This window comes from Oncorhynchus keta, unplaced genomic scaffold (genome assembly GCF_023373465.1).
Source record: "Oncorhynchus keta strain PuntledgeMale-10-30-2019 unplaced genomic scaffold, Oket_V2 Un_contig_6766_pilon_pilon, whole genome shotgun sequence".
NCBI classification, from domain to species: Eukaryota; Metazoa; Chordata; class Actinopteri; order Salmoniformes; family Salmonidae; genus Oncorhynchus; species Oncorhynchus keta.
This window is the reverse complement of record NW_026289049.1, coordinates 685,245-699,004: the sequence shown is the minus strand read 5'-3', so window position 1 is coordinate 699,004 and position 13,760 is coordinate 685,245. Positions and strand designations below refer to the sequence as shown.

Here is a 13,760-nt window from a genome sequence, read left to right as displayed (position 1 = left end):
AGTGTGAGGCAGCTTGATGTACAAGTACACACTCTGGACAGGACACTAGTCTATCTGCTGTGTCTGTAGTGTGAGGCAGCTTGATGTACAAGTACACACTCTGGACAGGACACTAGTCTATCTGCTGTGTCTGTAGTGTGAGGCAGCTTGATGTACAAGTACACACTCTGGACAGGACACTCTGGACAGGACACTAGTCTATCTGCTGTGTCTGTAGTGTGAGGCAGCTTGATGTAGAAGTACACACCTGGACAGGACACTAGTCTATCTGCTGTGTCTGTAGTGTGAGGCAGCTTGATGTACAAGTACACACTCTGGACAGGACACTCTATCTGCTGTGTCTGTAGTGTGAGGCAGCTTGATGTACTGCTGTGTCTGTAAGGCAGTTTGATGTAGAAGTACACACTCTGGACAGGACGCTAGTCTATCTGCTGTGTCTGTAGTGTGAGGCAGTTTGATGTCTGTAGTCTATCTGCTGAGGCAGCTTGATGTAGAAGTACACACCCTGGACAGGACACTAGTCTATCTGCTGTGTCTGTAGTGTGAGGCAGCTTGATGTACAAGTACACACTCTGGACAGGACACTGTCTATCTGCTGTGTCATGACAGCTTGATCTATCTGCTGTCTATCTGCTGTGTCTGTAGTGTGAGGCAGCTTGATGTACAAGTACACACCCTGGACAGGACGCTAGTCTATCTGCTGTGTCTGTAGTGTGAGGCAGCTTGATGTAGAAGTACACACCCTGGACAGGACGTTACTATCTGCTGTGTCTGTAGTGTGAGGCAGCTTGACGGACTAGTCTATCTGCTGTGTCTGTAGTGTGAGGCAGCTTGATGATGGACAGGACACTAGTCTATCTGCTGTGTCTGTAGTGTGAGTACAAGTACACACCTTGGACAGGACGCTAGTCTATCTGCTATGTCTGTAGTGTGAGGCAGCTTGATGTACAAGTACACACTCTGGACAGGACACTAGTCTATCTGCTGTGTCTGTAGTGTGAGGCAGCTTGATGTACAAGTACACACCTTGGACAGGACGCTAGTCTATCTGCTATGTCTGTAGTATGAGGCAGCTTGATGTACAAGTACACACCCTGGACAGGACGCTAGTCTATCTGCTGTGTCTGTAGTGTGAGGCAGCTTGATGTACAAGTACACACTCTGGACAGGACACTAGACTTAGGATTGTTTACAGGTAGACTCAGCCATGTTTACAGGTAGACTCAGCCATGTTTACAGGTAGACTCAGCCACGCACAAGTAAACAGGAATATCGGGTCGAATTCCGCAACAACTAGGAGCGTTGAAACGCGAGGCTAATCTTCTCAGCTGTTCACCTTGTAGCAATGTGTGGCGCCCCCATGCACATGCTGTAGGTAGCCTAGTGGTTAGAGCGTTGGGCCAGTAACCGAAAGGTTGCTAGATCGAATCCCCGAGCTGACAAGTTTAAAAATCTCTCATTCTGTCCCTGAACAAGGCGGTATAGCCACTGTTCCTAGGCTGTCATTGTGAATAAGAATTTGTTCTTAACTGACTTGCCTAGTTAAATAAAGGTTAAATAAAAAATAAAATGCTCAGATACACTGTGTGAGAGCAAAGTCTTGCATCACACTCATCTGCGTGCTGCTTGTGGCAACGTCATATCGCTGATTCTCAGTTAAAGTAGTGTTGTCTAAGGGCTCTTGATTGAAATACAGGCCCAGATATGTAGAGTACACTACAGTAAAGATATTAAGTTAATCTTCTCTTAATGGACCCTGGGTTGACACAGTGCAGTGCCTATAGCAACCAAACTCCTCCCCCGAGGGTACTGAAGGGTAAATATTACCGCTCAATATCACACCAGCTTCCGCCACCCTCTAGTAAAACTTGAGCGTCCTCCCAATCGGCGGTCGTAAAGGGCAGTGCGCCGACGACTTTTCAAATGTTTTTTTTGGGGGGGGGGGGCTGTCAGGAGGGTTGAGTAGAAGGTTAAAGCTACAGTCTGTGATCTGGGACTCTGTTCAATGGTCATTTCAATTCAACAGGGCTTCTTGTTGTGTTGTTTTTCAAATCCCAGAATGTAGCTTTAAAATGAGTGTGAAAGAGGATCTAGGGAGGGACGGGGAGCAGTTCATTATGGGCCAAACAAACTGCAGATTGAAGGCCATATGCGTGTCCCAAATCACACCCTATTCTCTATTTTCAATAGGGCAGTGGCCAAGAGTAGTGCACTAAATAGAACATAGGGTGCTATTTGGGAGGAAGAAGACCATATATGCAGTCATTTCCCCGTGTTCATAAAGCCAGGCCCATTAAACTCAGCTCCAGTCAATAATTAGGATGCCACAAATAAACCAAGGCAATTAAATCAATATGGGCCTGGGCCATTTCAACCCCATTCTCCCTGGGCCGGTGATTGGCTAGACACCCTGTGGCACAGGGCACGTCTTCAGACACTACATCTTCGTGCTGTGTTATTCATGGTGGGGTGTAGTGGCTGGTGTGGGTCCGGGGCCCCTGGCTAGTAAATTATTATGAGAGGAGGGGAACACCAGTGGAGCTGGGTAGGTGTGTGTGTATACAGTAGGAGCCTAAGACGGTGTTCTACTGAGAGATATTGGGCTTTATTTCATGAAAAGCCACCGGGTGGAGAGCAGAGGAGTGAGAGAGAGCGGGAGAGAGCGGGAGAGAGAAAAGGAAAGGGGAAAGGGAGAGAGGGGAAAGAGAGAGAGCGAGAGAAGGAAAGGGAGAGGGGGAGAGAGGGAGAGAGAGAGAGAGCGGGAGAGAGAAGGAATGGGAGTGAGAGAGGGGGAAAGAGAGGGAAAGAGGGGAGAGAAAGAGAGCGGCAAATAAAGAGAGAGAGAGAGAGAGAGAGAGAGAGAGAGAGAGAGAGAGAAATAAAGAGAGAGAGAGAGAGACAAAGAGAGAGAGAGGAGGAAATGAGAAGCAATGTTTTATTTGTCTGTGAGAGGATGTTTACAGTCGTGGTCAAAAGTATTGACAATGACACAAATATACATTTACACAAAGTCTGCTGCCTCAGTTTGTATGATGACAATTTGCATATACTCCAGAATGTTATGAAGAGTGATCAGATGAATTTCAATTAATTGCAAAGTCCCTCTTTGCCATGCAAATGAACTGAATCCCCCAAAACATTTCCACTGTATTTCAGCCCTGCCACAAAATGACCAGCTGACATCATTGCAGTGATTCTGTCGTTAACACAGGTGTGAGTGTTGACGAGGACAAGGCTGGAGATCACTCTGTCATGCTGATTGAGTTTGAATAACAGACTGGAAGCTTCAAAAGGAGGGTGATGCTTGGAATCATTGTTCTTCCTCTGTCAACCACTTGCTGCCAGTAAGATTGCACCTAATTCAACCATTTATCGGATCATCAAGAACTTCAAGGAGAGCGGTTCAATTGTTGTGAAGAAGGCTTCTGGGCGCCCAAGAAAGTTCAGCAAGAGCCAGGACCGTCTCCTGAAGTTGATTCAGCTGCGGGATCGGGGCACCACCAGTACAGAGCTTGCTCAGGAATGGCAGCAGGCAGATGTGAGAGCATCTGCATGCACAGTGAGGCAAAGACTTTTGGAGGATGGCTTGGTGTCAAGAAGGGCAGCAAAGAAGCCACTTCTCTCAGGAAAAACATCAGGGACAGACTACAAAAGGTACAGGGATTGGACTGCTGAGGACTGGGGTAAAGTCATTTTCTCTGATTAATCCCCTTTCCGATTGTTTGGGGCATCCGGAAAAAAGCTTGTCCGGAGAAGACAAGGTGAGCGCTACCATCAGTCCTGTGTCATGCCAACAGTAAAGCATCCGGAGACCATTCATGTGTGGGGTTGCTTCTCAGCCAAGGGAGTGGGCTCACACACAATTTTGCCTAAGAACACAGCCATTTAAAGAATGGTACCAATACATCCTCCAGAGCAACTTCTCACCTTAACAATCCAGGGAACAGTCACTTGATGACAACAATGCCTTTTCCAGCATGATGAGACCTTGCCATAAGGCAAAAGTGATAACTTATCCTATCAAAACATCTAGGGTCCATTCCAGAAAAACTACCCAGACCTTAATCCCATTGAGAACTTGTGGTCAATCCTCAAGAGGCGGGTGAACAAACAAAAACCTGGCTGTGAGGGGAGTTTGTTCCACCATTGGGGGGCCAGAGCAGACAACAGTTTAGACTGGGCTGAGCGGGAACTGTACTTCCTCAGTGGTAGGGAGGCGAGCAGGCCAGAATGAACGCCCTTGTTTGGGTGTAGGGCCTGATCAGAGCCTGGAGGTACTGAGGTGGCCCCTCACAGCTCCGTAGGCAAGCACCATGGTCTTGACAGCATTCAACTGGGCCAGTGGAGTGCGGAGGAGGTGACTTGAAAAACTTGAAGGGTGAACACTGCAAATATTGACTGCTTTTCATCAACTGGATGAGTTGTCAATAAAATGGCACAGGCAGGAAATGCCCAGCCAATCATACTTCAGTATTCCAGACGGGACATCTGACAAGTGCCTGGATTAAAGACACTGAAGCAGCAAACTTTGAGGCAGGGTTGTATCTGCGGATTTGTAGAGCATGAACCTATCAGGAGCTTTGCCACCGCCTTAATGTTAGTTGAGAACGACAGGGTGTTGTCCAGATCACGCCAACCAGTAGTGTCTTAGCGCTATGGGCAGAACACACTACCAGTGGAGTTGTCCAAAGTATTCCGAACACATGGCGAGATCTTATGGATTCACAGTCCTACCAGTAAGAGCAGCTCCGTCTTGCCGATTCAAGGTGGTGATCACATCCACACACTGCCAGTGCAGAGATGGTCTTACCTGGTCATTCAGAACACACTACCAGATAATTGTGTCTTATTAAAGTATTCACATGTGAGGTTATGACACTAGCCAAGTAGAGAGATGGTTATTAGCGAGAATAGGAGAGGGCCTAGAACAGAGCCACTACCAGTGGTGAGATGTCTTGGTGAGGAAAGTATTCACATGAACACACTACCAGGTAGGAGCGACCTTATTAAAGTATTCACATGAACACACTACCAGTAGAGGGTGGTCTTATTAAAGTATTCTGATGAACACACTACCAGGCAGCTGATGGTCTTAGAAGGATGATTCACATGAACACAGTTAGCTTTAGCGAACACACTACCAGTAGAGTGCGGAGCGCCTCCGTGATTAGAAGTATTCACAGTGAACACACTAGTCTTCAAACCTGACTGGTTTATTAAAAGTCATTCACATGAACAGACTACCAGTAGGTGGTCTTATTAAAGCTAAAGTTTTGGAGAGAAAACAAAGAAGGGATACTGGTCTGTATTAAAGTTGTTCACATCGAACACACTACCAGTAGAGTGGTCTTATTAGAAGTGCATTCGCATGAACACGGAAGGGGTCTAGCCAGCGGTCAGGGATGGTCTTATTAAAGTAGATCACATGAACACTACCAGTAGAGTGGTCTGGATTAAAGTATTCACAGGGTCACACTACCAGGCAGGTTGTGGTCTTATTCACAAGACGCGAGATTTCATCTGGAGAACACACTACCAGTAAGAGGTCTTATTAAAGGGTATTCAGTGTGAACACACTACCAGTAGGTGTGGTCTTGACTTAAAGTATTCGGATGAACACACTACCTTCTTTTCAAAATGGTTCACATGAACACATCTACCAGAGAGGAGGAGGTCTTATTAAAGTATTCACATGAACACACTACCAGTAAAGAGCTTCCTAGGGTGAGTCTTGGAATTTAAAGTGGTCACATGAACAGTGGCTTTAGCAGCAGAGACAGAAGAGGAAAAGTAGAGAGGAGGATTAAAGGATGCCAGGTCCGAGGGAGGCACACTCCATTTCCAGTAGAGTGGTATGCCACGGAGCCCTGTTCTGTGAGCTGGTCTTATTAAAGCCTAAGAACACAGCCAGTAGAATTAAAGAATGGTCAATGACATCCTCCCAGAGAACTGTCTTATTAACAATTCCATGAACAGTTTGATGACGAGAGTGTCTTTTCCAGTATTCATGGAGAACACTACCAGTAGAGAGCTTAAAAGTGATAACACACTACCAGTAGAGAGTGGTCTATATTTTGGGTCCATGGCCAGAAAACTATTCACATGAACAACTACCATTGAGAACTTGTCTTCATCCTAAAGTATTCGGGTGAACAAACAAAAACCCAGTAATTCTGACAAACTTCCAAACACACTACCAGCATTGATTATGCAAAGTATGGGCTGAACCACTACAGTAGGATGTGGTCTTAAAAGTTAATTGACAACATGTCAGGGTGGATTGAGAGGTCTTAAAAGAATTCAACACTGCAACACACTGACTCTTTTCATCAACTTCATGTAATTGTCAATAAAAGCACTACCAGTAGAAATGTGGTAATCATATTAAAGTATTCCATAGTAACATCTGACAAAAATATCTAAAGACACTGAAGTGGCAAACTTTGTGGAAATTAATATTTGTGTCATTCTCATGAACACACTGTAGGGCAGTAGCGAGGGGTCAAGATAATAAAGATCTAGCCTTGTGCAGATACCAGTAGAACACTTTCTTAGAAATAACTGTGCTTGAACACACTACCAGTAGAGTGGTCTTATTAAAGTATTCACATGAACACACTACCAGTAGAGTGTGGTCTTATTAAAGTATTCACATGAACACACTACCAGTAGAGTGTGGTCTTATTAAAGTATTCACATGAACACACTACCAGTAGAGTGGTCTTATTAAAGTATTCACATGAACACACTACCAGTAGAGAGTGGTCTTATTAAAGTATTCACATGAACACACTACCAGTAGAGTGGTCTTATTAAAGTATTCCCATGAACACACTACCAGTAGAGTGTCTTATTAAAGTATTCACATGAACACACTACCAGTAGAGAGTGGTCTTATTAAAGTATTCACATGAACACACTACCAGTAGAGAGATGTCTTATTAAAGTATTCACACAAACACACTACCAGTAGAGTGTGGTCTTATTAAAGTATTCACACAAACACACTACCAGTAGAGAGTGGTCTTATTAAAGTATTCACATGAACACACTATCAGTAGAGTGGTCTTATTAAAGTATTCACATGAACACACTACCAGTAGAGAGATGTCTTATTAAAGTATTCACACAAACACACTACCAGTAGAGAGTGGTCTTATTAAAGTATTCACATGAACACACTACCAGTAGAGTGGTCTTATTAAAGTATTCACATGAACACACTACCAGTAGAGAGTGGTCTTATTAAAGTATTCACATGAACACACTACCAGTAGAGAGTGGTCTTATTAAAGTATTCACATGAACACACTACCAGTAGAGAGTGGTCTTATTAAAGTATTCACATGAACACACTACCAGTAGAGAGATGTCTCATTAAAGTATTCACATGAACACACTACCAGTAGAGAGATGTCTCATTAAAGTATTCACATGAACACACTACCAGTAGAGAGATGTCTTATTAAAGTATTCACAGCATTCAAACACCATCACCCATACAGTACATCAACACTGAAAATACAACAGTTCCACAATCAAAACACACACCTCTTCAATCAATTCCTCACTCTCTGTCACACACACACTAAAGTAGCCACTGTGTCAGGGCCTCTCCTCTGTCCTTGTTATGTTGACGTGGGCTGGCTGGTGTGGTGTTGACAGTGACAGTGAGCCTGGCGGGGCAGTGGGTGGTGGTGGCTGTGGCCCAAGTACAGTAGACAGACGGACAGCCCGGTGACTGATGGTTCTGCTATTGACAGTGCCACTGAGATAATAAAGTGCTGTCCCACAGGCAGCTCCATTAGGGCCTGACAGTGACAGGACTGGGCTGCTGCAGAAGGAGTCAGGACACACACACACACACACACAACACACACACACACACACACAACACACACACACACACACACACACACACACACACACACACACACACACACACACACACACACACACAACACACACACACACACACCCACCAGTACCCACCCACCCACCCACCCACCCACCCACCCACCCACCCACCAGTGACAGCCAGCCAGCTAAGGACATGGATCTCTCTTTCCTGCCCTCTTTCTCTCTCTGTCTATTTCTGTCTCTTCTCCTTTTTAACTGCGGTGACAGGGCAGTGTGGAGGAACAGGGCAGAACATATCCCTGTTAAGGAAGCCTTGTTAAAGTGCGACTGCCACAGGCAGCAGGGTGACAGACAGGCCATAGTGTTCACTGTTTCACATTCTCCTGCTCACTGAGCAACTCAAATGGATGACAGGAAGACAGAACAGTTGTACTGTGGAGATGTCTGCTGCCTGCTTTCACAGAATATTGTCATTTCTATTGATGTACAGTTCAATCGGAAGTTTCACAAATACATTTAATCTCAGTTTTCACAATTCCTGACATTTAATCCTAGTAAAAATGCCCTGTCTTAGGTCAGTTAGGATCACCACATTATTTTAAGAATGTGAAATGTCAGAGTAATAGTAGAGAGAATGATTTATTTCAGCTTTTATTTCTTTCACCACATTCCCAGTGGGTCAGAAGTTTACATACACTCAATTAGTATTTGGTAGCATTGCCTTTAAATTGTTTAACTTAGGTCAAACGTTTCGGGTAGCCTTCCACAAGCTTCCCACAATAAGTAGGGTGAATTTTGGCCCATTCCTCCTGACAGCTGGTGTAACTGAGTTAAGTTTGTAGGCCTCCTTGATCGCACACGCTTTTTCAGTTCTGCCCACACATTTTCTATAGGATCAGGGCTTTGTGATGGCCTTGACTTTGTTGTCCTTAATCCATTTTTCACAACTTTGGAAGTATGCTTGGGGTCATTGTCCATTTGGAAGACCCATTTTGACCAGCTTTAACTTCCTGACTGATGTCCTCTGCTCTCATCCTTCTAGACCTATCGGCTGCCTTCGATACTGTGAACCATCAGATCCTCCTCTCCACCCTCTCCGAGTTGGGCATCTCCGTGCGCGGCCCACGCCAGACACATTTCGGACCTACCTGACAGGTCGCTCCTACCAGGTGGCGTGGATAATAATCTGTCTCCCCTCACCACGCGCTCTCACCACTGGTGTCCCCCAGGGCTCTGTTCTAGGCCCTCTCCTATTCTCGCTATACACCAAGTCACTTGGCTCTGTCATAACCTCACATGGTCTCTCCTATCATTGCTATGCAGACGACACACAATTAATCTTCTCCTTTCCCCCTTCTGATGACCAGGTGGCAATCGCATCTCTGCATGTCTGGCAGACATATCAGTGTGGATGACGGATCACCACCTCAAGCTGAACCTCGGCAAGACGGAGCTGCTCTTCCTTCCGGGGAAGGACTGCCCGTTCCATGATCTCGCCATCACGGTTGACAACTCCATTGTGTCCTCCTCCCAGAGCGCTAAGAACCTTGGCGTGATCCTGGACACCACCCTGTCAGAAGGGTAACATCAGGCGGTGGCCCGTTCCTGTAGGTTCATGCTCTACAACATCCGCAGAGTGGACCCTGCCTCACAGGAAGACGAACAGGTCCTAATCCAGGCACTTGTCATTTCCTGTTTCTGGATTACTGCATTTCTGATGGCTGGGCTCCCAATGCCTGTGCCATTAAACCCTACAACTCATCCAGAACGTTTAATCAGCCCGTCTGGTGTTCATTTCCCAAGTTCTCTCAGTAAAAATGCTCCTCCGCTCTCTCCACTGGCTTCCAGTTGAGGATCACACCTTATTTTAAGACCATGGTGAAATGTCAGGAGCTGTAGGGGAACGAACCTGATTTATTTCCAGGCTTTTATTTCCCACCACACCCAGTGGGCACTGCGTTCATCCACTCTGGCCTGCTAGCATCCCTACCACTGAGGAAGTACAGTTTAACTCAGCCCAGTCAAAACTGTTCGCTGCTCTGGCTCCCCAATGGTGGAACAAACTCCCTCATTCGCCAGGACAGCGGTGTCAATCACCACCTTCCGGAGACACCTGAAACCCCACCTCTTTAAGGAATACAAATTTTCTATAGGATAAAGCTCCTTCTCACCCCTCCCTTGATTTGTTCACTATTGTAATGGCTTTTCCACTGGAAGTATGCATAAGGTGAATGCCATTTGGAAGACCCTCTGGATAAGAGCGTCTGCTAAATGACTTAAATGTAATGTAAATGTAATGTTGCTTCAATATAGCCCCATAATTTTCTTTCCTCATGATGCCATCTATTTTGTGAAGGGCACAAGTCCCTCCTGCAGCAAAGCAACACCACAACATGAGGCTGCCACCCCCGTGCTTCACGGTTGGGATGGTGTTCTTCGGCATGCAAGCCTCCCCCTTTTCCTCCAAACATAACAATGGTTATTAAGGCCAAACAGTTCTATTTTTGTTTAATCCGACCAGAGGACATTTCTCCAAAAAGTATGATTTTTGTCCCCATGTGCAGTTGCAAACCGTAGTCTGGCATTTTTATGGCGGTTTTGGAGCAGTGGCTTCTTCCTTGCTGAGCGGCATTTCAGGTTATGTCGATATAGGTTTTACTGTGGATATAGATACTTTTGTACCCGTTTCCTCCACCAAAGTACGTTCATCTCTAGGAGACAGAACGCGTCTCCTTCCTGAGTGGTATGACGGCTGCGTGGTCCCATGGTGTTTATACTAGCGTACTATTGTTTGTACAGATGAACGTGGTACCTTCAGGCATTTGGAAATTGCTCCCAAGGATGAACCAGACTTGTGGAGGTCTAGAATTTTTTTCCTGAGGTCTTGGCTGATTTCTTTTGATTTTCCCATGATGTCAAGCAAAGAGGCACGGAGTGTGAAGGTAGGCCTTGAAATACATCCACAGGTACAAATTATGTCAATTAGCCTATCAGAATCTTCTAAAGCCATGACATAATTTTCTGGAATTTTCCAAGCTGTTTAAAGGCACAGTCAACTTAGTGTATGTAAACTTCTGACCCACAGGATTTGTGATACAGTGAATTATAAGTTAAATAATCTGTCTGTAAACAATTGTTGGAAACATGACTTGTGTCATGCACAAAGTAGATGTCCTAACCAACTTGACAAAACTATAGAGATTTGTGGAGTGGTTGAAAAACTACTTTTAATGACTCCAACCTAAGTTTATGTAAACCTCCGACTTCAACTATATCTATTATGTCTTCTTAGTTCTCTAAAGACAACGTGTCAGTGTGTGAAGATAGGATGCACACTGACAAGGAACAAATGCACCTGCAGTCACACAGAGAGACAGAGACACAGAAACAAAGACACACAGGCATAGACACAGAGACATATACACAGAAATAGAGACACAAAGACAGAAACACAGACACGTAGATACAGATAGAGACAAAGAGACAGACACAGAGACAGAAACAGAGGCACAGAGACAAAGAGAGTCAGAGACAGACAGAGACACAGGGGGACACAGAAAGAGAGACAGGGACACAGAAACAGAGATAGAGAGAAAGACACAGAGACACAGAGATAGAGAAACTGAGATAGAGACAAAGAGACACACAGAAACAGAGACATATGCTGTAGAGTACAGTACACACCACTAGCACAACTAAACACAGTCACAGTCGGCTTCCTTTTTCTAAAATCTCACCTGCCAACAAACTCCCCTTGATGTTTGTGTGTCCCTCTAGAGTTACTGTGAGTTTATTAAGCCAGGCACAGAGAGAGAGAGAGAGAGAGAGAGAGAGAGAGAGAGAGAGAGAGAGAAGACTTGAAAGGGGATGGATATAAAAAGTCTGGCGTGAGAGAGCGAGGGATAGAAAAAAAAGAGATAGAGAGATGGGGGGGGGGGTCACCACGGCAGTGTCTGTGGCCCCCTCCGGGACCCGGGGGCTAGTCTCAGCTTTGTCATCCCCCTCTCCTCCCCCTCTCTCTCCTCTGCCTGCGGAAAACGTCAATAGCAGCCTGCCGGTGGACCGTCTCTGGTGGACGCTCGCTCATTCTCCCGGCATCGACAGCAACGCCAAATCAATATTTAGTTCCCCACTAACAAGCTGCCTTGGGGTCTGAGCCAGAGAGAGCGAGAGAGAGAAAAAGATGGGGGGGGATAAAGAGATCGGGGGAGAGAGAGAGAGAGAAAGAAAGCGAGAGTGCGAGAGAGACAATGAGAGAGCAAGAAATAAAGGAAGGGGAGGAATGCAGGAGGACAGTGGTGGAGTGGGGGCCTGAGAGCAGTCCGGCTGGAGGGGAAAACATGGATTGAGTGGAGCCAGAGTGTGTCTGTGAGGGGAGGTGAAAAGGTCAGAGGAAGAGCCGGTGTGTGTCTGTGAGGGGAGGTGAAAAGGTCAGAGGAAGAGCCGGTGTGTGTCGTGTTGAGGAGGCGACGCATGAGTGCCTGCAGCGCGAATTGACATGGACACGGACACACACACTCAATCTGAACCGGATCACAGAGCTGACGGCACATACACACAGACAAGTGTTTGTACACAACTCACACTCTGCTATCCTCAGTCTTTTCTTCTCTCTATTGTAACTAGTTCATTCTTGATTTAGACAAAATGTGTTGGTTCATCTCTATGCGAGACCACAATGGCTGAACTATCAGTACCAGTGATGTGGTGGTAAATCAAATCGGTGGGTAAGTACTGATCGCCGTTCGCGTTGAGTAAAGTAACACTCTTCATACCCTGAAGAGGTGTGTTTACCCTCCACTACTGATCCTAACTACTGTAGATAATACTAAAAACACTAGCAGACTTGAAACCAGACCTGTTGTTGGAGGATCTTCATGACCTGGTCCAGCCACTCCTGGTCTCTCCTGCTGTCTGCTGCCACATCATCCTCCTCCTGCAGAGACACACACAACAACCACCAAAGATGAACAAATAATAATAATAATAATGATATATGCCATTTAGTAGAAGCTTTTATCCAAAACAATCATTTGGCCATGCTCTACCAACTGAGCCTCACAGGGCGAATCGTCTCTGTACAACCAGAATATCACTCAATTTAAGGCAATTTCACTTCAACGCAGATACAAAAACAAAGGCTGAGGTGAGTTCAGAAAATGAAGCTTTCATGAAAAATAAGGGAAAGGAGTCACTACAGAGTGATGAGCCAAGCAAAGCCCCTGCCAAACCCTCCCCTAACCCGAACGGCCCTGGGACAATTGTGCACCGCCGTATGGGTGAACCCCAAGCTGTAGTGACGCCTCAGCACTGCGATGCCTTAGACCGCTGCTCCCCTCAGGGTCAGCCTTTATTATTAAAGAGACACCATCAGCAGCGTGCAGATAGTGCAACCTTGTTACTGCTAATGACCCCTAAAGTATGCATACATACACCAGTGCCAGTTCCCTATGCATATACAGCTTGTCCCAGTTAACAGAACCCTGCAAGGCTTTAACCTCAGGTGCTGTCTCTCAAAGAGGTAGAGGGGTCGGTGAATGGAGGATAAGGTGTGTGGGGCTGAGGAACCAATTGCACTCGTCTCCCCCCCGAAGGTCCTCCCTGGCTCTCCTATCCCCTAGACGGATGGGGATGGTGGGCCTCCCTGTCTCTCCTATCCCCTAGACGGATGGGGATGGTGGGCCTCCCTTGCTCTCCTATCCTCTAGACGGATGGGGATGGTGGGCCTCCCTGGTTCTCCTATCCCCTAGACGGATGGGGATGGTGGGCCTCCCTGGCTCTCCTATCCCCTATATGGATGGGGATGGTGGGCCTCCCTGGCTCTCCTATCCCCTAGACGGATGGGGATGGTGGGCCTCCCTGGCTCTCCTATCCCCTAGATGGATGGGGATGGTGGGCCT

General features: G+C 46.2%; 1 protein-coding gene across 1 annotated transcript in view; it reads right to left on the bottom strand.

Annotated features, from left to right (window-relative positions):
* Nucleotides 1-13,760, bottom strand: part of LOC127926089 (centlein-like) — a 53,239-nt gene that overhangs the window by 17,892 nt on the left and 21,587 nt on the right. Inside the window, exon 7 of the mRNA XM_052511377.1 lies at nucleotides 12,719-12,796. Coding sequence (XP_052367337.1) covers nucleotides 12,719-12,796 — 78 coding nt within the window. The remainder of the gene's footprint in view (nucleotides 1-12,718; nucleotides 12,797-13,760) is intronic.